The sequence below is a fragment of the Myotis daubentonii genome, chromosome 3, assembly GCF_963259705.1.
Source record: "Myotis daubentonii chromosome 3, mMyoDau2.1, whole genome shotgun sequence".
Classification (NCBI taxonomy): domain Eukaryota; kingdom Metazoa; phylum Chordata; class Mammalia; order Chiroptera; family Vespertilionidae; genus Myotis; species Myotis daubentonii.
The window spans coordinates 80851053-80877732 of NC_081842.1; the positions used below are offsets into that span (position 1 = coordinate 80851053).

At 46.3% G+C, this 26680-nt stretch overlaps 1 protein-coding gene across 2 annotated transcripts in view; it reads left to right on the forward strand.

Moving 5' to 3' along the window:
- Positions 1-512: 512 nt before the first annotated feature.
- NIT2 (nitrilase family member 2) overlaps positions 513-26680 on the forward strand; it is a 30746-nt gene continuing 4578 nt past the window's right edge. For both annotated transcript variants that reach the window (XR_009451873.1, XM_059687972.1), the window contains exons 1-8: positions 513-650; positions 3624-3742; positions 9730-9850; positions 10920-11008; positions 20360-20453; positions 21196-21270; positions 22346-22424; positions 24954-25052. Coding sequence is in view for 1 of the 2 variants with exons in the window: in XM_059687972.1 (XP_059543955.1) it covers positions 623-650; positions 3624-3742; positions 9730-9850; positions 10920-11008; positions 20360-20453; positions 21196-21270; positions 22346-22424; positions 24954-25052 (704 nt within the window). In the remaining variant the exon portion in view is untranslated. The remainder of the gene's footprint in view (positions 651-3623; positions 3743-9729; positions 9851-10919; positions 11009-20359; positions 20454-21195; positions 21271-22345; positions 22425-24953; positions 25053-26680) is intronic.

Here is a 26680-nt window from a genome sequence, read left to right on the forward strand (position 1 = left end):
CTCCAAACTTAACAAAAGCACAAAGCAAAAATCAAAAAGCAATACCGACGAGTAAGTATAAATGGAAAAATTCTAAAACAACATTACCAAACAGATTTCAGTGCCTTAGAGGACTCAGTTGTTGAGGAAATTGAGTTTGAACCCTGTTTATCTCTTTCCCTCCCTCATTAGGTAACAGCCTTAGCAGGTAGGTCCCTTTCCCGCCTGAGTGCCTCCCTGAACCTGGACAGTTCCCCAGTTACAGCTACTCATTCAAACAGCCCCAGGCAATCAGCACACAGAGCTAATCCAAACAGCAACAGATTCCGTCCTTTCGCTGAGAGTCGGAGAGGCAGGTTGTTAAACATTCACCAGACGCCTCCCTGGCTTTGTCCCTTCGCCGCTCGGGGCATTGCTTTTTCCGGACTGTGTCGTAACCAGCCGCGTCTGGTTGGTCCGCTGGCGCACACAGGGAGCAGTGCACTGGAGTTGCAGGAGCACAGAAGACGCCCCGCCCAGTGCAGTGGGCGGGCCCGGGGCGGGGCCTCGGCCGCTAGTCCCGCCCCTTCCGGTGCGGCTTTGCCCCCGCCCCTCACGGCACTGCTTGGGTCTGTCCCGAGACTTCAGCTCCACTGCGTCGCGCATGGTGTTTCCCGGGAGAGCCATGGCCAGTAAGTAGCGCGGCTACGGGTGCGGCGCCGGCGGGGGCTTCCCTGATCCGGGGGCGGGGCGGGGCGGGACGGGGCGGCGGAGCGCGGGCCGGCGCACTCCCGGGGTCCCGGCTTCTAGGGGCGCGGGCGGGGTGGGCCCGCGCCTGCTCCCCACGGGCTTCTCCCGCGTCCCGCGAGGCAGTGCCTGGAGGTGGGTCCCAGAGCCGCGGGCGCTCCGGTAACACGCAGGTCCCGCCCCTTCCGAGACCACCTTTCCAGCGACGCCCTCGGTAGTTGTGGTGACTGACAGCTCCAGTGTGAGCCTCTGCCCTTGGAATTCCTGGAGACTCAGGCTTTGCAGCAGGGGCCGGACCACAAGCGGATTGCTCTCACCCTCTTTACCTGAGACTGACTTTTGAACTTGAGTTTTGAGCCCGGTCACGTGAAACTGGAGCACCTGTTTTCTTGGATTTGGGCTTGAGATAGGACTGGATCATGTGCTCCACGTTGCACCCGCCCCCCACTCCTGAGCCAACAATTGGGCAAGTAGTTTCTGCACCTGGACATTGAGCTTAGAGGTTGGGTATTGCATGTTAGTTCCACAGCCCCATGCCGGGTCGGACCCGGGGTTGAGTTTGCCCCCAGGCCTGTGCCAGATTTCTTGACCCGGGGCAGTGCGGTGCTCTGGACTCAGCCTGGAGACCTGGAGTCTTACAGTCGTGGCTCAGTCAGTAGCTTCCCCTGTCAACGAGTCATCTAATCTCTCTGGACCTCAGTTCCATGACCTGTAAAATGGACACACGTGCCCCTACGTGGGAGTCTTGTGAGGCTCCCGTGAGACGATAAGGTGTGGAAGTGCTCTTCGTTTTTTATTTCAACCTGGAGTGCAAGTTGGTGGCTGAACGATTGTTCGGGATCGTCATATGGGAGCCCTGTCACACACCTCCCTCTGGATGTGACTGCATCGTTGCAGAGGCGGGCATGACAGCTGATGGACTTGAGAGCTGTGCTTCTTAGTGGTGGCTGTCTGACTTCCTGGAGTTTTTTCAAATCATATGACAACCCCCCCCCCCTCCCCCCCAAAAAATAAACAAACAAGGTGCCCATCTTGCTTTACTGTTCCAGGTTTGGGCTTGGATTGTTACTCTGCCACTGTTCACTGACTGCAACTTTTCCCTCTGCAAGCGTCTTGTTTCCTTATTTACAAAGTGTTTTATGTTCCCATGTTGGCATTTGCACTTATGTTTATTTTTTTCCTGGTTAAGTCCTTCGTTGTTAGACTACGATGACTGTTAGGGCAGCCAGGGACCTACAAAATCATTGTATTTGTATTTTACAGCTGAGGTAACTAGTACTCCCCAGTCAATGGTGAATTGCCCTGCTGCAGTCCCCTCTGTGGATGGGCGATTTGCAGAATGCAGGCAATCCCAAGCCTGATTCAGGAGCTGCCTCTCTGAGTGGGATGGTGGAGAGGGAAGCCAATAATAGCTGTGTGGATTTCACCCCTGCCCCCACCCCCATCCCCCAGTCCTCCTCTGAAGCAGAGACAAGCCCAGCTTCTGAGGTACAGTGGAGACCTGTAGTGGGTTGTGTGATGTTCTGGTAATGTTCTCAACATATTTGCTTGTCCCGAAGTAATCCCAGCTTTTGTTCCCTATTTTACTTTCCTTTGTTTTCATCCAGATTCTGAAACTGTTTAACAAGCTGCATTCAGGGTTAAATTTAGCTCTTCTCACTTTATAAGCCAAGGAATTCGATGTCTGCATTTTCCTTTCAGGGTTAACCCTGAGCCAGACAGGCCTTCATCAAAGGCCAGGTCTGTCAGCCCTGCCTCTTCTGAGGACATTTGCACAGGTTCAGGAGACACCCAGAGTGAGCGCTCTCTCGTGGTGGGGTTTTCACACCGTAGAGCAGGGGCGGGCAGGGAAGCTAGGGCAGGGCATTACTGCTAATTCCTGAACTAGCAGCCTCACCTCAGACCATGAGCAAAAACTGTGTATCAGTCAGGGTCCACATAGGACACAGAAACCACACCAGTCACTTGAACAGGGACAGTTTTCTATAAAGAATTATTAACCAGTAAAAGTTGCTTACTATAAGAGCTGAAAGAGAACTCTAAAGAATATAGGAAAGCAAATGTAGGGTGTAGCTACCACCTCACGGAGGGAATGAGCCAGACCTCCTTGCCCTAAGGCTGACCACAGATCTGTTGGCAGGGCTGGCCACATAATTTGTGGGGTCCAGTCCCCAGTAGAGGTGTGGAGCCTTGTTAAGATCGCAGGAAAAAGTGCTGTCAGCTTTTCCTTCTGAAGTGTCTCAACATCTCGTGGTGTTTTTTATTTGCTACTTAATGTTGCGGTCCCTTGGGCACAGGGATATTCATGGAGTGAGTACAGACCCTCACAGGTATGCAGGAACCCTGCCCTGTGATTGGGCACATCTGCAGCCCACCAGCTGCCACCTAGGCATTGAGTCCCCAGGTGTCTCCCCTTCCCATGGACCCACTGCTCCATTCCCAGTGTGATTTCACCTTCTGTACTGGAATGTCCTCAGTTACCCTGATAAGGGTAGGCCAAAGCCCAAGATCAAATAGTAAGGAATAGTTGGTATTCAAACCTAGTTGTCTTCCTTCAAGCCCTGTTCTCATTTGTAAGTAAACATCTGGCCCTGCCTACTTCACTTCAGGTTCTTGTGCTTGGCATGGGGCTCTGCCCATGGCAGTTGCTCTACCAAGGTTTCTTACCACCACCATTATTGAAATTTTGGACTGGATAATTTGTTGTGAGGGATTTCTCTATACATTATGGCAGGTTTAGCAGCATTTCTGACCTCTTCCTGTTACCAGTAGATACCAGTAGCACCCCACCAGTGTGACAATCCAGACCGTCTCCAGACACTGCCAGATGTCCTGGGAGGTGGAGTTGTCCTCAGGTGAGAACTGTGTTCTGATTCAGCAGTCAGATCTTCTGACACTTGTTTTCTCTTCTTCTTCAGCTTTCCGCTTGGCCCTCATCCAACTTCAAGTTTCTTCCATCAAATCGGATAATCTCACTCGAGCTTGTGGCCTTGTCCGGAAGGCAGCTGCACAAGGAGCAAAAATTGTTTCCCTGCCAGTAAGTATGGAGGAGCCACCCCTTTCTGGGGACTGTGGGCCCCACAGTATAGTATCTGCTAGCTCTGGTTTTCCTCTTGTGTCCAGCGTCCAGCAAGGCCCTTTGGGGGCCAGGATTGTGTCATGTTTGTCTGAAAGGTGACCCTCACAGGGCCTCTGTGACTGGATGTGCCCATATGGTTATAGGTCTTTAACATGAGGATCACCTACTCTGCTCAGAACCCTAGTGGGCTGAAGGACTTACCTAAAGCTGAAACACTCCACCTCGGATATTTCCCTTCTTTCCTTATATAATTCTTCTTTTTTTAAAAATTTCTTTATTGATTAAGGTGTTACATATGTGTCCTTATCCCACTATAACCCCCCTGACCCCCCCAACTCATGCCCTTACCCCCCTGTTGTCTGTGTTCATTAGTTAGGCTTATATGCATGCATACAAGTCCTTTGGTTGATCTTTTTTTTAAAATCCTCTCCCCAGGGTATGTTTTCTCTTGATATTTAGAGGGGGGCGGGGGGAAGGTGAGAAACATTGACTGGTTGCCTCCCATACGCACCCTGATTGGGAATGAACTTGCAACCTTTTGGTGTATTGGATGATGCTCCAACCAACTGAGCCACCCAGCCAGGGCTCCTTGTATAATTCTTTTTTTTTTTTTTTTAAATCTTTATTGTTCAGATTATTACAGTTGTTCCTCTTTTTCCCCCCCATAGCTTCCCTCCGCTCGGTTCACACCCCATCCTTTGCCCTTACCCCCTGCACACCCCACTGTCCTCATCCATAGGTGTACGATTTTTGTCCAGTCTCTTCCCGCACCCCAACACCCCTTTCCCCCCTGAGAATAGTCAGTCCACTCCATTTCTATGCCCCTGATTCTATTATATTTGAAAGGGCGAGGACTACGCCCTCCATCTTGCCCCACGGTAAGGGCTACGCCCTCCGTCTTACCCTGGATCCTCCATTTTTGGGCAGCCATGTGCTCGGCAAGGCTTCTTCCCGGAAGTCCAAGCCTCTGCTAGCCACACCCAGGACTTCTTTAAACTAACCAATGACAATCAAGGGAAGTGCGCGCCATAGATATGACCACATCCTGTGTAACAAGACACCGTCTTGCACCTGGCCTATCGGCAGAGCCCACAGTCCTTTATCCTCCCCTTACTCCAAGCCCCTATAAAACCCCTCTTCCCACAGGGCTAGCTCTCTCTCTGCCACTTGCTGCTGCGTCAGTAAGAAGGGTAGGGGGTCCAAGCCCAGGCTTGAATAAAGACTCTTATGCTTTTGCATCAGACACGGCTGGCTCCTTGGTGTGGTTTCTTGGGGATCCTGAAATCTGGGCATAACAATATTCACCAGTTTATTCTGTTCATTAGATTATTTATTCACTTGATTTTTAGATTCACTTGGTGATAGATGTGTGTTTGTTGTTCATAATTTGTATCTTTACCTTTTTCTTCTTCTTCCTCTTCTTAAAGGATACCTTTCAGCGTTTCATATAATACTGGTTTGGTGGTGATGAACTCCTTTAGCTTTTCCTTATCTGTGGAGTTCTTTATCTGACCTTCAATTCTGAATGATAGCTTTGCTGGGTAAAGTAATCTTGGTTGTAGGCTCTTGCTATTCATCACTTTGAATATTTCTTGCCACTCCCTTCTGGCCTGCAAAGTTTCTGTTGAGAAATCAGCTGACAGTCGTATGGGTACTCCCTTGTAGGTAACTGAGTTACTTTCTCTTGCTGTTTTTAAGATTCTCTCTTTATCTTTTGCTCTTGGCATTTTAATTATGATGTGTCTTGATGTGGTCTTCTTTGGATTCTTTTTGTTTGGGGTTCTCTGTGCTTCCTGGACTTGTAAGTCTATTTCTTTCACCATGTAGGGGAAGTTTTCTGTCATTATTTCTTCAAATAGGTTTTCAATATCTTGCTCTCTCTCTTCTTCTGGCACCCCTATAATTCGGATTTGGTACGCTTGAAGTTGTCCCAGAGGCTCCTTATGCTAAATTCATATTTATGGATTCTTTTTTCTTTTTGTTTTTCTGGTTGGGTGTTATTTGCTTCTTTGTATTTCATATCTTTGACTTGATTCTTGTGATCCTCTAGTCTGCTATTGGAACTCTGTATAATATTTTTCTTTTTTTTAATTAAATCTTTATTGTTCAGATTATTACAGTTCCTCTTTTTTCCCCCCATAGGTCCCCTCCACCCGGTTCCCCTCCCACCCTCCGCCCTCACCCCCGACCACTGTCCTCATTCATAGGTGCATGATTTTTGTCCAGTCTCTTCCAGCATCCCCCACACCCCTTTTCCCCCCAAGAATAGTCAGTCCGCTCCCTTTCTATGCCCCTAATTCTGTTATTATCACCAGTTTATTCTGATCATCAGATTATTTATTTACTTGATTTTTAGATTCACTTGTTGATGGATGTGTATTTGTTGTTCATAATTTGTATCTTTACCTTTTTCTTCTTCTTCCTCTTCTTAAAAGATACCTTTCAGCATTTCATATAATACTGGTTTAGTGGTGATGAACTCCTTTAGCTTTTCCTTATCTGTGAAGCTCTTTATCTGGAGTTTTTATTATTATTATTATTGATTTTTTTTTACAGAGAGGAAGGGAGAGGGATAGAGAGCTAAAAACATCAATGAGAGAGAAGCATTGACCAGCTGCCTCCTGCACACCCCCCACTGGGGATGTGCCTGCAACCAAGGTACATTCCCTTGACCAGAATTGAACCCGGGACCCTTCAGTCCCCAGGCCGACGCTCTATCCCGTGAGCCAAACCGGCTAGGGCTGAAGCTCTTTATCTGACCTTCAATTCTGAATGATAGCTTTGCTGGATAAAGTAATCTTAGTTGTAGGTTCTTGATATTCATCACTTTGATTATTTCTTGCCACTCCCTTCTGGCCTGCATAGTTTCTGTTGAGAAATCAGCTGACAGTCGTATGGGTATTCCCTTGTAGGTAACTGAGTTACTTTCTCTTGCTGCTTTTAAGATTCTCTCTTTGTCTTTTGCTCTTGGCATTTTAATTATGATGTGTCTTGGTGTGGTCCTCTTTGGATTCCTTTTCTTTGGGGTTCTCTGTGCTTCTTGGACTTGTAAGTCTATTTCTTTCACCAGGTTGGGGAAGTTTTCTGTCATTATTTCATCAAATAGATTTTCAATATCTTGCTCTCTCTTTTCTTCTGGCACCCCTATAATTTGGATGTTGGTATGCTTGAAGCTGTCCCAGAGGCTCCTTACACTATCTTTGTATTTTTGGATTCTTTTTTTATTTTGCTTTTCCAGTTGGGTGTTTTTTGCTTCTTCATATTTCAAATCTTTGACTTGATTCTTGCTATCCTCTAGTCTGCTGTTGGGAGTCTGTATAATATTCTTTATTTCAGTCAGTGTATGCTTAATTTCTAGTTGGTCCTTTTTCATAACCTCGAGGGTCTCACTAGATTTCTTGAGGGCCTCACTAAATTTATCGGTGGTTTCTAGAAAATTGTTGAAAAACCTTAAAAGTGTGGTTTTGAACTCTATATCCAGTAGTTTGCCTTCCTCCATTTCTGTCATTTGTGTCCTGTTTCTTTGTCTCCACATTTTTATGCTTCCCTGTGTTGATAGAATGGCTTTCTGTGCTAGGTGTCCTATAGGGCCCAGTGGCTCAGCCTCCCCAATTACCTGAGGTGGACACTCTTGGTACACCCCCTTGTGGGCTTTGTGCACAGTCTTGTTGTAGTTAAGCCTTGATTATTATAGGTATCACTGGGAGGAATTGACCTCCAGGCCAATGGCTGTGAGAATCAGCTGTGTCTTCAGTGGGAGAACTTCTGTGCTGGAGACACTCTTAAGGGCGAGACTTGCTTCAGTGGGGCTTTGGTGCTCACTGAGTCTGCGCCCTGAGTGTGTCCCTTAAGGATCTGAGGAGCTGCAATCTGGATGGTCCCACTCTGACCACTGGGTACACTGGATCTCTAAGGAGGTGCTAATCTAGCCTCTGCCTGAGGCTACCCAGCAGGAGCTATGAAAAGATCTGCAGATTCCTCTTCTTTGTTTGGGGTTTGGAGGTGCCCAGATGAGGCCCAGCTGTGAAGCAATGCAAGCTCCTGTGGGGCCTTGGGCCTTCTTTTGGAAGTTCTGGATCTCTCTGACCCAGCTGCAGTTTGTTAGGTAATTTTAGATTGCAAAGGGCCAGGCCATTCATATGCAAAAGCCTCTGCACACAGCTTGGAGGTGCGGGTCTCAGGGAATCAACAGGGCAGGGCAAACAGCTATGGCTGATCCTCAGCCCAGCCCTAAGAGGCCCTGGGTCTCAGTGTCCCAGTAATCGCTGCAAACACCTCTGAGAGAAAGCCACCCTCGAGTTCCACCTGGTGCCAGACAGTCCAGTTTCTCCCTGCATCTCCCCACAGACTCGCCCAGAACTGGAGTCCAGAGCAGTCGGGAGCTTGTGTCTCCCTCCCGATTGAAAAAGACAACCTCGTCCTCAGTTGCCAGCCCTTTCTGCGTGCGCCTCCGTACCTCTGCACTTTACTTCCGAACCTCCTCTGAGTCTCAGTGTGCTTTTCTCTTTCCTTCTAGTTGTAGAATTTCCACTCAGCCGCCTTTCTGTGGTTCTGGTTGATGTCCATTTTGTCTTTTAGTTGTATTTTTGAAGTGGTTGTGTGAGGCAGCAATTTCCGTTGTTTACCTATGCCGCCATCTTGGTTCCTCACCTTGTATAATTCTTTATAGGACCAGGACGTATTGATTTTAGAGCTAAACCTCCCACATTTAAAACAAATTTTTAAAAACTGAAACTATTCCGAGACGTTTAGGAAGCCTGTGGTGTCTTTCTAAATGTAGGATTCTGCATCTCTTTTCTAGGTGATTTCTTTTAAAACAACCAGCTGAAGGTTGCACCTCATTTGCTTGTCATCAAGTAGGGGTTAGCTCCAGAGAAGGGTCCTGCGGGGCCAGTGGTGGCACTAATTCCAGACAGCCCCTCCCCCACTCTCTCCCTCCTTGGGGAAGAGGCAGCCCTTTGAAAACCCTGCTTAGATTGACTGGAGAATTTTCAGGGCTGCCTTGTATATTGGGCTCCAGGCCATCACAGATATGGCCAGTGAGAAGGAATCTTTAACAGGGGAGCTTGAGATCTTAATGTTAATCCCGTCTTCCTTACCACTCCAGTCCTGGACTCACCTGTACTTGTACCCTAATCATGGCCTCTTGTTGGTTTGTGTTGCCCGGGCATTAGAGTTAAAGACCAGGAGTGAAGCACTTGAATTCAGCTCTGCTTCTCTGTCTGACATACGTCTTGTACAAGCTGGTAAGCTTGAGTTCCTTAGCACAGTGTGTGGTGCACAGGCAATCTCAATAAATGCAAGGCGAATGAATTAGATTCAAAGTCTAGTAGTTTGTGCTTTTCTTTTATCACAGCTGTGGCAGACAGATGTGTCCTGGGGAATGAGATTCCTCAGGATCAGGATGATAGAGCTGGAAGGGAGCTTAGAAACAGTTCATTTTACCGATGAGGAAATGTCTTAACGTCTGTGGCTTTCAAAGCTTCTGTATTTTTCCAATCCCAGGCTTTATTGCTTTACATAGTTAATATAATTTTGAGCCTATGGATTCATCTTAACAAAGTCCTGAGAGTAAGCCTGTTGCAGTGGGCCTAGGTGCCCTGGAAATGTGCAGCTCTCCTGTAGACTCGAGGGAGAGGCCGTTCCCACTTTTGCCAAGATGAGCAGGGTCTGGCTGAGCACAGGTGCCTTGTCTCTTCTAAGCCCCACCTGACCCAGCTGCTGAGACCTGCCTGTGGCTACAGGCTCTGCAACCCTGGGACCTCACTGTTTTTTTTTGTTTTGTTTTGTGTGTGTGTGTGTGTGTGTGTGTGTTTAATCAGCTGTGTTTTATCCCTTTCAGAGCAGAGCTAGAAGCAGCAGCTGTGTCTTACAGCAGAACTTTAAAATGGGTTGGGTGTTCTGATGTTTTTTCTCTCTCTTTTTCTCTGCTAACATTATTCTAGGAATGCTTTAATTCTCCATATGGCACGAACTATTTTCCTGAATATGCAGAGAAAATTCCCGGTGAATCCACACAGAAGCTCTCAGAAGTAGCAAAGGAGTGCAGCATATATCTCATTGGAGGTAACTTTCTACCCTCAAGGTATAATGGCTGAACATTAAAAGCATATGGGTAATTTTTGTTGTTGCACTTAAACCATGGAATACGAATTAGCCATTGAAAAGAATGAGGTAGGTCTATATGTAGTAAAGGGGAGAGCTCATCCAGACACACTGTTCAGTGGGAAAAGAGCAGGTTCCATAAGATATGAACAGGTACTCCCATTCATATTAATCCCTCACACAAAAGGTTATTGATTTTTATATGTAGTTTTGCATGTAAGACATAGTGTTATAGAAGGACACACACCGAACTGGTAGTGTGATTTTCCCTGGAGAAGGAGTAGGAGTGAAGGCGCAGGTGGGAATATGGAAAGAAAAACCATACCTGAGTGTCTTTCATTTTACTAATACAGGGTTAAGAAGATTGTTTTTCTTAAAGAGGCTACATACATCAGGGTAGCTTTATGTGGTTGTAAAATAAGTTATAAAATGTCCTGTTTGCTTAAAAAAATCAGTACAGCAAAACTGTTTAATAAGTACAGCAAACAAAATTATTTCTGTATTTATGCTATATTAAGAATTAGAAATGAGTAAGAGGTGGAGAAAGAAGGCAAAGCAAGAGGAGGCAGGACTGGGAACTAAGTGAGTGATGGACAGACATGTGGCTACATTCCCATCTTGAGGCCTTTGGGATGCAGCTATACTGCAGGAGGGCCTGGTGAACTTAAGTTGAGCAACAGTGAATCCCCCATGTTGCTTCAGTGTTTCAGATTAAATTTTGCTCAAGATCAAAGCTGAATTCAGAAACAGTTTGGATATTTTTGAAACTTGTCTTTAGCATCTGACCTAGTTGTAGAAGGACACACACCAAACTGGTAATGATGATTTTCTACACTAGTTATCTACACTCTGGAATTTATCTCTGAAAGATTGTATTCTAGAAGGAAAACAACTGATTAAATGACCCTTAGAAGATAGTAAACTGTATTGTTAGACCTAACTGACAGTTTATTAAGCCTCTGTCCTGTTCCAAAAGAATGCTTTATTCAGAATGTTTTCTGTGCCTGCGTCTTTCTCCTCTCAACAAAAGGTTCCATTCCTGAAGAGGATTCTGGGAAATTATATAACACCTGTGCCGTGTTTGGGCCTGATGGAGCTTTACTGGTAAAGCACAGAAAGGTAAGTAGGAAATGTGGCAAGTCTCATTGCCTCTTGAGAATTTACTATGAAGTCCCTTGTTTCTTCTCATTGTGTTGTACACACATCAGGCATTTTGACGGGGTGGCACAATTGGCTATTCTTGGATCTGGCTTTTTTTTTTTTTTAAATATATTTTATTGATTTTTTTACAGAGAGGAAGGGAGAGAGAGAGAGAGTTAGAAACATCGATGAGAGAGAAACATCCATCAGCTGCCTCCTGCACATCTCCCACCGGGGATGTGCCCGCAACCCAGGTACATGCCCTTGACCGGAATCGAACCTGGGACCTTTCAGTCCGCAGGCCGACACTCTATCCACTGAGCCAAACCGGTTTTGGCGGGTTTTGCATTTTTATTCATTCTGATAGTCTTTGCCTTTTAACTGGAGTAGTTACTCCATTTATAGTGAATACTAGTGTCCTGGTGCATGGATTTGTGCACATTGAAAGGAAATGAATTAGAAGAAATATTTTAATATTGCTATTTGCGTCTTGCTAATGAAAAGAAAAATAGGATTCTACCGAGTCTCCTATCTACCTACTCCAGGACTTCTGTGAGGACCAAATGAGATGAGGCATGTAAAAACGCTTCACAAACATGTGGTTGCAGTGTGAAATGTTTGCAGCTGGCTATAAAGCAAGTCAGGTTCCTGGGCTGAAGAAACTGCAAGGAGGCTAGTTGCTAGGGAGAGGAAGCCAGGCGTTGCTACGTGACATCATTACCCGGCTCCCACAGCCACCATTTTCAGGCTGGGCTGGGCTGTGGGCCGCATTTTGCACCATGGGGTCTCGGCAGCCTTGGCTGCAGTTGGTGGGGTATCACTCCCAGGTGGTGGCAGGGCCTGTGTCCCGCATGGGGGAAGCCGAGTGTTCGTTTGTCGGTGCCAGGTCCATGGTGCCGTTTATTTTTAAATGGCCAATTCGCGTCATGGCAGCTCCTGCGTTGAGCATCTGCCCCCTGGTGGTCAGTGCGTATCATAGCTACCAGTCAGACGGACAGACAGCCTTTTATACATATCATATAGATAATTATTGATATGGATGGATTTAAGCACATAGACATTTCACTGTTTTTGGTGTTTTTTTCCCCGTTATTCTTCTTTTCTGCATTCTTTGGGGTTGAGTATTTTACAATTCCATTTTAATTTATCTATTGGCTTTTAAATTATACCTCCTTTGCTGTTCTTTTTTAAGTTGTTGCCCTAGGCCAGTGGTCGGCAAACTCATTACTCAACAGAGCCAAATAACAACAGTACAACAATTGAAATTTCTTTTGAGAGGCAAATTTTTAAAACTTAAACTGTATAGGTAGGTACATTGCTATTAACTTAATTAGGGTACTCCTAAGGCTTAGGAAGAGCCACACTCAACGGGCCAAAGAGCCGCATTTGGCTCATGAGCCGCAGTTTGCAGACTACGTCTTCAAAATAGACTCGCCCAGGCCAAAAACCGACTTCTGCGCATGGGCCACGAAGTTTCAATCGCACTGTATGTGCGCGCCCTCATGTGGTATTTTGTGTTGCAGAGCCACACTCAAGGGGCCAAAGAGCCGCATGTGGCTCGCGAGCCGCAGTTTGCCGACCATGGCCATAGGCATTACAATATGCATCCTTATTTTTCACAGTCTACTTAGAGTTAATATTATATTACTTCATATGAAATTTCTAAGCTCTTCCCATTTTTTTTAATACATTTTATTGATTTTTTTACAGAGAGGAAGGGAAAGGGATAGAGAGTTAGAAACATCGATGAGAGAGAAACATTGATCAGCTGCCTCCTGCACACCCCCCACTGTGGATGTGCCCACAACCAAGGTACATGCCCTTGACCGGAATCAAACCTGGGACCCTTGAGTCCGCAGACCGACACTCTATCCACTGAGCCAAACCGGTTAGGGCGCCCTTCCCATTTTTAAACTATGGTTGACACACATATTGTGTCTACATGCATTGTAAATCCCACAAAGAATGTAGTTTTAAAGTAGAAATCTTTGTTTACTCAAATATTTACCATTGATATTTTCCTTACCTTCCTGAAGATCCTAGTTCTATCTGGTATTTTTACCTTCAAAAAGAAAGACCTCCCTTTGCTTTTTTTTTTCTTTTTTCTTTTTTAATTAAATCTTTATTCAGATTATTACAGTTGTTCCTCTTTTTTCCCCCCATAGCTCCCCTCCGACCCGGTTCCCACCTCACCCTCTGCCCTCCCTCCCCTCCCCCCCCACTGTCCTCATCCATAGGTGCACGATTTTTGTCCAGTCTCTTCCCGCATCCCCCAAACCCCTCCCCCCCCAAGAACAGTCAGTCCACTCTCTTTCTATGCCCCTGATTCTATTATAATCACCAGTTTATTCTGTTCATCAGATTATTTATTCACTTGATTTTTAGATTCACTTGGTGATAGATGTGTATTTGTTGTTCATAATTTGTATCTTTACCTTTTTCTTCTTCTTCCTCTTCTTAAAGGATACCTTTCAGCATTTCATATAATCCTGGTTTGGTGGTGATGAACTCCTTTAGCTTTTCCTTATCTGTGAAGCTCTTTATCTGACCTTCAATTCTGAATGATAGCTTTGCTGGGTAAAGTAATCTTGGTTGCAGGTTCTTGCTATTCATCACTTTGAATATTTCTTGCCACTCCCTTCTGGCCTGCAAAGTTTCTGTTGAGAAATCAGCTGACAGTCGTATGGGTACTCCCTTGTAGGTAACTGAGTTACTTTCTCTTGCTGTTTTTAAGATTCTCTCTTTGTCTTTTGCTCTTGGCATTTTAATTATGATGTGTCTTGGTGTGGTCCTCTTTGGATTCCTTTTGTTTGGGGTTCTCTGTGCTTCCTGGACTTATAAGTCTATTTCTTTCACCAGGTTGGGGAAGTTTTCTGTCATTATTTCTTCAAATAGGTTTTCAATATCTTGCTCTCTCTCTTCTGGTACCCCTATAATTCAGATGTTGGTACGCTTGAAGCTGTCCCAGAGGCTCCTTACACCACCTTCGTATTTTTGGATTCTTTTTTCATTTTGCTTTTCCAGTTGGGTGTTTTTTGCTTCTTTGTATTTCAAATCTTTGACTTGATTCTTGCGATCCTCTAGTCTACTGTTGGAACTCTGCATAATATCCTTTATTTCAGTCAGTGTATGCTTAATTTCTAGTTGGTCCTTTTTCATAACCTCGAGGGTCTCACTAGATTTCTGGAGGGTCTCACTACATTTATTGGTGGTCTCACCAGACTTTTTGAGGGTCTTACTAAATTTATTGGTGGTTTCTAGAAAGTTCTTAAAAAATCTGAAAAGTGTGGTTTTGAACTCTATATCCAGCAGTTTGCCTTCCTCCATTTCTGTCATTTGTGTCCTGTTTCTTTGTCTCCGCATTTTTTTATGCTTCCCTGTGTTGATAGAGTGGCTTTGTGTGCTAGGTGTCCTATAGGGCCCAGTGGCTCAGCCTCCCCAATTACCTGAGGTGGACACTCTTGGTACACCCCCTTGTGGGCTTTGTGCACAGTCTTGTTGTAGTTAAGCCTTGATTGTTGTAGGTATCACTGGGAGGAATTGACCTCCAGGCCAATGGCTGTGAGAATCAGCTGTGTCTGCAGTGGGAGAACTTCTGTGCTGGAGACACCCTTATGGGGCAAGACTTGCTTCAGTGGGGCTTTGGGGCTCAATGAGTCTGCCCCTGAGTGTGTCCTTTATGGATCCGAGGAGCTTCAATCTGGATGGTCCCACTCTGACCACCGGGCACACTGGCTCCTGGATCTCTAAGGAGGTGCTAATCTAGCCTCTGCCTGAGGCTACCCAGCAGGAGCTCAGCTGTGAAGCAATGCGAGTTGCCTTGGGGCCTTGGGCCAGCTGCAGTTTGTTAGTTTGTTAGGTAATTTTCAGATTGCAAAGGGCCAGGCCTTTCATATGCAAAATCTGGCGCACAGATTGGGCGGGGCGGGGGTCCCAAGGGATCAACAGGGCGGAGCAAGCAGCTATGGCTGCCCTCAGAGGCCCCGCTTCTCAGTGTCCCGTCAATCGCTGCAAGCACCTCCGAGAGAAAGCTGCCCTCGAGTTCCTACCAATGCCAGACAGTCCAGTTTCTCCCGTATGAGTTTGGGTCCCCAGAGAGTTGCCCGGAACTGGAGCTCAGAGCTTGAGACTCCCTACCGATTGAAAAAGGCAACTGTGTCCTTAACCGCCAGCCCTCTCCATGTGTGCCTCCGTACCTCTGTACTTTACTTCCGCACCGCACCTCCTCTGAGTCTCTGTATGCTTTTCTCTTTCCTTCTAATTGTAGAATTTCCACTCAGCCAGCCTTCCTGTGCTTTTGGATGATGTCTGTTCCGTCTTTTAGTTGTATTCTTGAAGAGGTTGTGCTAAGCAGCAATCTCCGGTGTTTACCTGTGCCGCCATCTTGGTTTTTCTCTCCCTTCACTTTTTTGTAGTGAGGATCTGCTGGCTATGAATTTTCTTATTTTTTGTTTATGAACATTTTTTTTATTTCTTAAAATATTACAAAGAATATTACACATGTCTCCTTTTTCCCCCCTTGACATTCCCCTGGCCTCCCCCACCCCCCAGTGTCTTGTGTCCATTAGTTATTCTCATATGCATGCATATATGTCCTTCAGTTGATCTCCTACCCCCCTCAACCCTCCCCAGGGTTCCCACTGTAGTTTGACAGTCTGCTCAATGCTGCTCTGCCTCTGTATCCATTTTTGTTCATCAGTCTATAATGGTCCTTATTATCCATAAATGAGTGAGTTCATGTGGTATTTTTCTCAGCTTCCCAGGGGCCATCTCAATCTCACAGGGGCCATCTTAGTCTCACAGGGGCCGTCCCAGCCTCACAGGGGCCTTCCCAGCCTCACAGGGGCCGTCTCAGCGTTTATGAACATCTTTAGTTTGCCTTCATTCTTGACAGAGATTTTTGGTGGAATAGAATTCTGGGTTGACAGTTTTATTTTTTCCCTAACAGTTGAAGAGACCTTTTTCAATTATCTTCTAGCCTCTTTTTTCTTTCTTTTCTGATTAGTCAGTGGTAACTTATATTATTGTTCTTTGTGGTTAACTTGTGTTTTTATCTGCTTCAAGATTTCTCTTTTGTATTTTTTAGTGGTTGATATTTTGTCTCTCATGTGCCTAGGTGGTTTTCTTTGTATTTGTCGTGCTTCATGAAACTTGACATTTTAGTCTTTCACCATAGGTAGGAAATTTGGGGGCATGATTTTGTTACATATATTTCTGTCCCATTCTCTTTTTATAGGATTCCAGTTTTGATACTGTTCCTTCAAACCTGGTCACCAAGGCTCTGGTTCTTTGTTTTTATTTTCCCAACCTTTTTTCTTTCTCTTCTTCAGATTGGACAGTATCCACTAATCTATGTTCTGAATCTTTCTTTTGTAATCTCCAGTCTTCTATAACCCAATCCAATGATATTTTTAAAAATTTCAGATACTGAATTTTTTAGTTCTAAAATTTTCCAGTTCTTTTTTTTTTTTTTAAAGTGTATTTTTATTGATTTCAGAGAGGAAGGGAGAGGGAGAGAGAGATAGAAACATCAATGATGAGAGAGAATCATTGACAGGCTGCCTCCTGCACGCTCCACAATGGAGCCCGCAACCCGGCATGTGCCCTGATCAGGAGTCGAACTGTGACCTCCTGGCTCATAGGTTGATGCTCAACCACTGAGCCATGGGCTCATTTGGTTCCTTTTTATGGCTTTTATTTCTCTACCAATATTTCTATTTGTTTAATTCATTGCGAGCATATTTTTCTTCAAACTCTTGAGCTTAGTTTCAATAGCTGCTTTAAAGTTTTTGGTAATTACCACATCTTGGTCATGTTGGGGTCTGCCCCAAATATCTGTAATTCAGTGGTGAGCCAGAGATGTCTGCAATTGCATAGGTAGAATTTAGTGCTCTTTCTCTTTGGCTTTATCCTTTTCAGGATTCCCCCCCTCACTTCCCAGCTGCTGTGAAACTGTTTTCGGGTTTCTCAAGCCAGTGTGATTGTGGGTAGTTTTCCCCACGACTCCCAGCAACAACTGGGGCCTTGCTTCCAACCAAGAGCAGTAAACAAATGGGACGCTCACCCAGTGTTACTCCCTTCTCAGTATTGACTTCCCTTCAGTTTTCCCTGATGTTGATCATTCTCCAGCGCTTTTTATTTTGTCCAGAGTTCATAGTTACTTATGAGAAAGCTAATAGGTCTGATAGGAGCCACTCTGCCATTTCTGGAAGAGGAGCCAGCGTTGAGCTATTAACGCCATTCTTTTAAGTGCATATATGTCCATGATATGGCATATATCCCTCCATTTATGTAGGCTTTTAGAAATGTCACATTGGCCCAGCTGGTGGGGCTTAGTGGTTGAGCGTCGACGTATGAACGAACCAGGAGGTCAGAGTTTGATTCCCGATTGGAGAACATGCCCAGGTTGTGGGCTCAATCCCCAGTGTGGGGCATGCAGGAGGCAGCCGATCAGTGATTCTCTCTCATAATTGATGTTTCTATCTCTCTCCCTCCTTCTCCTTTTCTCTCTGAAATAAAATATATATATATGTTAAAAATAAATAAATATTTCAAATTGTTTTTAGTTTTTTGGGTATAGTCTTATATATCATTTGCTAGGTTTATTCTTCATGGGTATTTTTTGATGCCCTTTCATTTTCTGTTTCTTGCTAGTATATATAGAAGTACAATTAGTTATAAAAATATTGACCTTGTACATAATAGTAACCTTGCTAATGTCACTCATTAATTCTAATAATTCATCTGTAGGTTTCCTTTGGAGTTTCTAGGTATGCAGTTTGCTGGGGTTCTTGTCCCAGCATCAAGAAGTGTTCAGGAATCTGGAGAAGGCTGTGCGTAGATCAACACTAATAAAAGAGAAAAATGGTAATTGGCGTATGACGATACCCTTTTCATTGGCTAATCAGGGCTATATGCAAATTAACTGCCAACTAAGATTGGCAGTTAACTGCCAACTAAGATTGGCAGTTAACTGCCAACAAGATGGCGGTTAATTTGCATATGTAGGCACAATGCAGGGAGGCGAAAGGGAAAGCAGGAAGAAGCCCCCTGCCACTGACAGTGATTGGAAACCCAGGGGGGAGCTAAGAGCTGGGGGGCAGGGCAAAGGCGGCCCTGGGGCCGCCTTTGCCCTGCCCCCCAGCCATGATCGGAGAATCAGGTGCCTTTTCCGCCCTGGCCAGTGATAGCAGGAAGTAGGGGTGGAGCCAGCGATGGGAGCTGGGCACGGTCGAAGCTGGCAGTCCCAGGAGCTAGGGGTCCCTTGCCTGGGCCTAAAGCGGAGCCCACGATCGCGGGGCCGCTGCCACTGCAGGTCCCCGCTGCCCAGGCCGGACGCCTAGGCCACAGGCGTCAGGCCTGGGCAAGGGGCCGATCCTGCGATTGGAGGGTGATGGGGGTCAATGCCTGAGGGCTCCCAGTATGTGAGAGGGGGCAGGCTGGGCTGAGGGACACTCCCCCACACACATCCAGTGCACGAATTTCGTGCACCGGGCCCCTAGTTTTAAATAAGAGTCCAGAGACGAAGTATAATTTTGAAAGGCATTTGGGGGTCAGAGGAGCTTAGCTAAAGGAGCTAAGATCCAAGATCTAAATTCTCAGGTCTCAGGTCTAAGGCCTTAGGTTTTCCTGGTCCCCAGGACCCCATGGTTTTATGAACACAACTTGTCCTGAGGTGAGGCAGAGATATACACTTCAAAGGGTATACAGAAACATTGTCAGAATGGGGGAATTAGCCTACGGCTCTTCAGGTGTTTGGTCAGTAGGAGGCAATAACATGTAAATTAAGATGCGTTTTAGCTGTCTGGCAGCCAAGAAATCAATTTAATGTATCCTATTCAGGTTTGGGGAAATGCCTTCAGCCATTCCCAGATGCAGCCCTGCTGTCATGTTGGAATTGGTCTCCGGCAGCAATTATATATTCTGATCACAGATTCAATTTCTGTTCTTTCTAATCCGTATACATTCCTGTCTTTTGCCTTATTGCTTTGGTTAGGACCTCTGATAGAGTTTTCAATAGTAGGTGTTTTTGCATTGTTCCTGATCGTAAAAGAGAAGGCTTTTAATATGGCACCATTAGGTACAGTGTTTCTTTAGTGTTGTTTTTTAGATACTCTTATCAGATTAAGGAAATTCCCCTACTAGAAGAGTTTTCCATTTTTGTTTTTAAAATAAGAATGGATGCCCAGATGGCATGGTTCAGTGTTTGAGCATCAACCTATAAACCAGGAGGTCATGGTTTGATTCCCGGTCCAGGCACATGCCTGGGTTTCAGGCTCGATCCCCAGTACTGGGTGTACAGCTGATCAGTGATTCTCTCTCATCATTGATGTTTCTATCTCTCTCCTTCTCCCTTCCTCTCTGAAATCAATAAAAATATATTTTAAAAATAATCCTATATAATAAAGAGCTAATATGCTAATTAGACCAAACAGCTGTCTGGACGACTCCTGGATGAAGCTGGGGCTGCGAGGGCCGGCCGGGGCTGCGAGGGCCGAGCTCCTTGCACAAATTTTGTGCATCGGGCCTCTAGTAATAAAATAAGAATGGATGGCCTGGCTGGTGTGGCTCAGTGATTGAGCATCGACCTATGAACCAGAAGGTAACCGTTCGATTCCTGGTCAGAGCACATGCTGGGGTTGCAGGTTCAATCCCCAGGGCATGTGCAGGAGGCAGCTGATCAATGAGAATTTTCTCTTATCATTGACGTTTCTCTCTTTCTCTCTCTCTCTCTCTCTCTCTCTCTCTCTCTCTCTCTCTCTCTCTCCCCCCCCCCCCGCCCTTCTCTGAAATCAGTAAAAAATATATATTTTTTTAAAAAAGGATGGATGTTGAACTTTACCAAATGCTCATTATGCACCTAAGATGCTCATATGACTTTTCTCCTTTATTCTGTTAGTGTAATAAATCAGAAACCAATTTGGAAGTTATTCTTTTTATAAATTGCTGCATTTGGTTTGTAAAATTTGACCTATTTTTAATCGCTTACCCACTCTCCTCCTCTCCTGCCAATGTGTCAGTTTGATTCTGATTGAGGAGTCTTCATGTAGCATTTATATTGAGTAAAAAAACTTCCCATAAGAAATCTAGACATTGATTTGTACAGTATCTAGAAAGAAGGGTCATAAAACCTACAATATTGTTGTCCCATTTCCTGTGTTAGAATTCATTTTGATAGTGTCAGATTGTGGGGTGGGGTGTGGGCATGTTGTGGTGCTGTTTGTACAGTTGCTCTTAGGTCACCCCCCATATCTGGCCGTGGACAGATTGTTTTTATTGCCATGAACTCTGCTGGAAAAGAGGTAACTGAAGCCTGTATTTGTGCTGCAGCTCCATCTGTTTGACATTGATGTTCCTGGGAAAATCACATTTCAAGAATCTAAAACATTGAGTCCTGGTGATAGTTTCTCCACATTTGAGACTCGTACGTACCAGATAAGTCCACCTCTTTTTGCAGTCCCAGTAAAAGAGGACCAGGTATTCCTTTGTTGTTGTTTTCTTTATTATGCCCCTCCCTAATTTATTTTTTTTTTTAATTAATCCTCACCCCCAAGATATTTTTCCATTGATTTTTAGAGAGAGTGGAAGGGAGGGGGGGAGACAGAGAGAAAGATTGGTTGCCTCCAGCACTCACCCAGACCAAGGCCAGGGATCCAGCCTACATGCTGTTAACTGGAATTGAACCCGAGACCCTACAGTCCTTGGGCCAATGCTCTATCCACTGAGCCAACCGGCTAGAGCACTCCCCAGTTTCCTTACATAATCTGGCTGAACGGCCAGAAGTGAGAAGGACAGAGAGCGGTCAGAGATCTAGAAAGGGTGGGCTGAATGGAGAACTAAGGAGTTTGACATGACTTTGCTCTTCCATTTGGCTACAGCCTCCTATTAGTGTGATAGTTTCCAGAGTGTACTTGTTAGGCCATAATTGAGCACCTCTCACTTAGATAATAAGCATTCAGTTAGAATGAGTTTCTCATTTCTACTCTGCTGACGTAAATGATGTCTTTACGAGGTGACATCCAAGCAAGATCAAGCTTGTAGGTTTTCTCCACCATGGGCCCTGTGTCTCTGTATCCCCACCGGTCAGTGATATTAACTCAGGAGGCTTTACCCTCACACCATGCTGCAGGCTAACTTTCACTTGTGCGTTTTCTGTTTGTAAACAGCTTACTGCCGAGTGGGCCTAGGCATCTGCTACGACATCCGCTTTGCAGAGCTTGCACAAGTCTACGCGCAGAGAGGTAGGGCAGCGCTGTGGTTGTGTTGTGTGGGTGCTTGGAGGTTTGAGTGGGTAGAGGGAGCCCTTAGTTGGAAAAGCTGAGGAGAGGCCTTAACCTCTCCACCCCCATCTGGCTTCTCACACTTTTGCTGTGTCTGGACAGTGGTTTTCCAGAGGCTGTGATTTAACACGCCATACGGCTAAGGCAGGAGCCAGACTCTTAAACATCTGCTCCACCCTTCCAGCCCTTCCTGCTGCTGTGTTTGCAAAGAGTCCCTTGGAGCCCAGTAGAAATGAAAACATGGTCTGTCCCTCGTGGATTTCACTATGCTATAGTCCTAGATGGTGGGTGCAGTGGAAATGTGGTCAGTGACATTTTGGTCCAGAGAAAAGGTGTCCTACCACCTAGCACCAAACCACGTCAGAAGGTCAGGGTTCTGGTTCTAACTCTTTCCCCTACCTGGTATGATACTTTGGGTAAATGATTTCATTTCATTGTGGCTCCCAGTTTTCTCATAGGGATGGTGTGAGGACGAAGGAGAGAGAACTTGTTAAAGCTCCTTGTATGGCACTTAACAAATATTAGCAGCCCTGCTAGCCTGTTGAAGCTACTCTGGTTCCAAACCAGCTGTCACTTAATGCAGCGAGGTGCATGCCGACAGTTTGCTGCTCTGGGAAAGGCGGAGCTCGGGCTCTGGTCGGCAGTCTCTGTGGAGTCTTGTCCATGAGCCTGGGAGCACCTCCTCTGCCCCTCCTTTCAGGTGAAGGGCATTATAGAGGGTGGCCCTCGGCCATGCAGAGCTGACCCACTGGTGCCGAGAGAAATCTGAATGATGGTCCCCCCCTCCCCTTTTTTATTACGGGAACTCACATGTGGTGTTGGTTATCAATACCACTTTTCTCGTGTGTCTGTCTGCACCATGCGAGTGTCTCTAAGAGAATTCAGAGCCATAACCTAATGTTGCTGGCACTGACTTGGCTGACGTCCTTTTATGCGTGGGAAAGTTGGAGTTTGGTCTTCACTGGTGGAGAGCAAAGGGCGGGACCAGGGCGGTCGGGTGTTCCTCTGCACCGACTCTCGGCCTCCCTTTCCCTAGGCTGCCAGCTGTTGGTCTATCCTGGAGCTTTTAATTTGACCACTGGACCAGCTCACTGGGAGTTGCTTCAGCGAGGCCGGTAAGACAGCATATCAGCATACCTTCCAGCATCCCAGCGCTTCTCTGTGGAAAGGTTTCAGGGTGGTGGAAGTGCCAGCCTTCCTGATACAGAATGGTGCCTGTGACTCAATTCCCCAACATCCAATTGCATTTCAAATAGGTGCATCTTTTCGTCTTTCAGCCCAAAGGGAAGGCTTCTGCTGGGAACCTTCTCTTCAGAAGCCACAGCACCAATCTCTTAGATTTTGGGGGACTGTGGTTTTGCATTTCCAAGAGCTTTTAGTGCATCAAGTGGGCAGCGATTTCATTTACTGTGATTAGATGTGAGCTGGTTTCCCTGGGACAGTTGCCGGCAACTTTTACAGAGAATTGGGAGACCCATGGAGTATGGATGTTCAGAGCCCAGAAGCCCAGGAAAAGCAGGAGTTACTTTAGCCTGACAGCCCAGAAGAGAGGATTGTGGTCTTCACACAGCTGATCCTGTGCTGTTTGGGGTGCTTACCCCACCCCAACTTCCACAGCAGCCTGCTAGTCCCGGAGATGCTCTGCCAGGAACCTCGTTATAAAACCTCATGTTTCTAACCTCTAAATGCTGGGCATCGCACAGCTATCTCTGATGTGTCATAGTTGCTGTTTCCTTAGTCCCCTGAGGCTGAGCAGTGAAAGGCAGGTAGCAGGGGTGGATGGAACATGGAAGGGAAAAGGGGTGTGACTGTGTGTAAAGTGCTCCACAAACCATGAAATGCTGGTCAGAGACGATGCGTTTCTTGATTAAATGTTTTTGTTTTATGTGTTTTTTAAATAATATATTTTCATTGATTTCAGAGAGGAAGAGAGAGGGAAGAGAGATAGAAACATCAGTGAGGAGAGAAAATCGATAGGCTGCCTCCTGCATGCCCTCTACTGGAGATCGAGCCCCAAACCCGGGCATGTGCCTTGACTGGGAATCGAACCCTGACCACCTGGTTCATGGGTCAGTGCTCAACCACTGAGCAACACTGGCTGGGCTTGATTAAATGTTTTTTATCTTTTTTTTTTTTTTTTTTTTTTTTAAGAAAACACGAGGTCCGAACCTCACAGGCCTTCGCAGTGGGCCGCGGTAAACGCCTCTTTTTTTTTTTTTTAATATATTTTATTGATTTTTTACAGAGAGGAAGGGAGAGAGACAGAGAGTCAGAAACATCGATCAGCTGCCTCCTGCACATCTCCTACTGGGGATGTGCCCGCAACCCAGGTACATGCCCTTGACCGGCATCAAACCTGGGACCTTTCAGTCCGCAGGCCAACGCTCTATCCACTGAGCCAAACCGGTTTCGGCTAAATGTTTTTTAAATTGTGGTATAATACACTTACAGAAAAGTACACTAATTTTGCCTCTACAGGCCGGTCAGTGAATGTTGACATATGTACCACCTACAACCAAGATCAACATATGGAACATTTTCCAATCCCTAGAATGGTCCCTTTTGCTCCTTCCTAGTCAGTGCCTTTTCTCTCTGCCTAGAGGTGGCTACTGTTCTCCCTTCTAGAGATGATGGTAATTTTTACTGCAGGGGGATGTAGAGGTGTTTGCCTGGTTGCATTGTAGAAGGTGGGGTAGGGATGTATGTTATGAATATTAATAAATGCAGTGAAAGTGGAAAGCAGGAAAAGCTTGGGAGAGACTGGCATGACTAGCATGGATCTATTGATTGAGCCCAGAGAGCTCCCAGGTGAGGAGGCTTGATGTACCCAGGCTGGACACCTGAAATTCTGATCTAACCTGAGATGATGGCACGGCCACCATTGGCATGGAAGTGCCATGCAGCCCTCAACGTGTATTGCCTCCTCAAGGCCAACCCATTGGCCTTGGCCACCTTGGCTTGCATTAACCCCAGAGAAGTTCTTTCAGTGGTTGGCTCAGGCCAGAGTCTGTCCACTGTGGCAGTAGTAACATTTTGGACTAGATTATTCTGTGTTGTGGGGGGCTCCCTGTGCACTGTAGGATGGTTAGCAGCATTTCTGACTTCCACCCACTGGATGCTAATAGCATCCCCCTAGTTATGACAATTAAAAAATCTCCAACCCAGCCGACGTGGCTCAGTGATTGAGCATCAACCTATGAACCAGGAGGTCACGGTTTGATTCCTGATCAGTGCAAGTGCCTGGGTTGCCAGCTCAGTCCCTAGGGTGGGGCATGCAGAAGTCATCCAATCAATGACTCTCTCTCATCATTGATGTTTCTCTCTCTCTCTCTCTCTCTCTCTCTCTCTCTCTCTCTCTCTCTCTCTCTTTCTCTCTGAAATCAATAAAAAATTTCTTTTTAAAAAAGAAAGGTCTCCAGACACTGGCAGATGTCCCCTGCTGGCCAAAGTTGCCCCAAGGAGAACTGGCTTAAGTAAAAAGATGATTTTTGAAGAGAGGGTTCCGTGGCTTTGCGTGTTTGCTTCTACACCTGAGCCAGCCTGTCCTATCCTAGTTTTGAAAAGAAGGATCGGTCCACTTAGGATGGTAAAGTGCCTCAGATCTGTAATGCATGATATCCCTGTTTTCTGTCCATTGACTCCAGGGCTGTTGATAACCAGGTGTATGTGGCCACGGCATCTCCGGCCCGAGATGACAAAGCCTCCTATGTGGCCTGGGGACACAGCACTGTCGTGAATCCTTGGTGAGTGGCCTGAGCAGGGACAGGCTCACGAGGAGCTCACTTGGGCGGGCGGGCTGTCTGACTGGTGATTGGCCCTGCCCCTCACCCACCGGGTCCGGTGCCTGCCGGGTGGCTGCCTCTCCTGTGAGGAAGCTTCCACTTGAGGACCATGTGAGAAAGACACGGCCCTGCTCTCCTGACTGAGGCCTGGCCTTCGCCCTCTTCTGAGTGTCGGTGTCAGTCAGACTTGGATCATAGGGGACACGGGGCAGCAGTGATGGGTGGCAGTTCTAGTGAAACAGGCCCCCAATTCTCCGCTTTTGGTTAAATTTTAGACTGGGTGACGGGGCCTCAGGCAGGAATGAGTTACAGGGTGAGGATTCTGCTCCTGGAATAATTAGAGGAGTGGGCGGAGGGTTCAATAAGGGAAACGGAGTTTGTCCTCTGTGAGAGGGTGGAGCATTTTACTGCTCAGCGAGACCAGCATGAGAGTCTGCCCAGGTGCACGTGCCGGCGTGCACTGATGCACGTACCATGGTCTCTACCTGCAGTTCACACAGCACTTCTACACGTGGTCTCAGTGTGAACGCCAGGGACTTACCTTCTGGTAAGCCCGGTTTATAGATGGTGGAATTGAAGTTCACAGGCTAAAGTGGCTAGAACTGGTGTTTGGATCCAGGTTTTGACTTCAGAACTTGGATTTATGCCATACACCTGTATGATCACGCACATGCACGCGCACACACACAGATACGTATTTCTACAATTTCAGGATGCACATACCAGTAACAAGACTGAGAAGGATCCCTGATCACTGCGGGGTCCCTAAATCTTCTCTCTTCGACTCAATAGGACCCACAGATTAAAGCATGCGATAAGGGGAGTCCTTGTAAATGTGACCAGCAAGACAGTCCCTGCACATCAGGATTTGGGGGGCATTGGGAAACTGGAAGGATTAAGGTGGCCTGGAAATTTTCTCAGATGTGATTCCAGTCCCTCTGCCCAGATGTTAGTGATGCACCTCTGCATCCCCTGGCTGTGCTGGTGAACTCTGGTGCTGGCCAGGCCGGCCGCTTCCGACAGAGTAACTCTACAAGGTTTACCTTAATTTCTTCCTCTTCAGAATTCCATTTGTAGGGTTTGGGGGCCTTCTGACTTATATTGACTTTGGTTTGGGCGCCTGGGGTTAACATAGAGATCTTTAAATGCCAGGGGAAAAGAGGAAGAAAGAGAAAGAGAATAGGAAAGGGTTCTGTTAAACGGCATTAATAATTGTGTTTGTACCTCATTTGTGCCAAATCTGTTAGCGGCCATCAGGTAAACGAAACCAGTTACTCTGTGAGATTGTTATGCCAGTTACCTTGTGCTGTGCTTTGGTGAGATGGCATTTCCCTAGGTCTGTGTTGGAAGCCCTGCGTTGGGCTGGGAGACGCAGCACCAGAAGTGTTTTCCAGATCAGCCTTTCCCCAGATTTATGAGGGAGTGTTGTTGTCTCCAAGTGTGGGGCTCCTGCCGGGTGCGGTTTCCCCAGCACTGCTACTCATACCCACAGATTGAAACTTTTCCTTCAAACACGGAAGGCCCTTCACATAGGGCTGCAGGGGTCACAGGCGTAAGACCAGAGGTCCACACAGATCTGGGCCATGCCC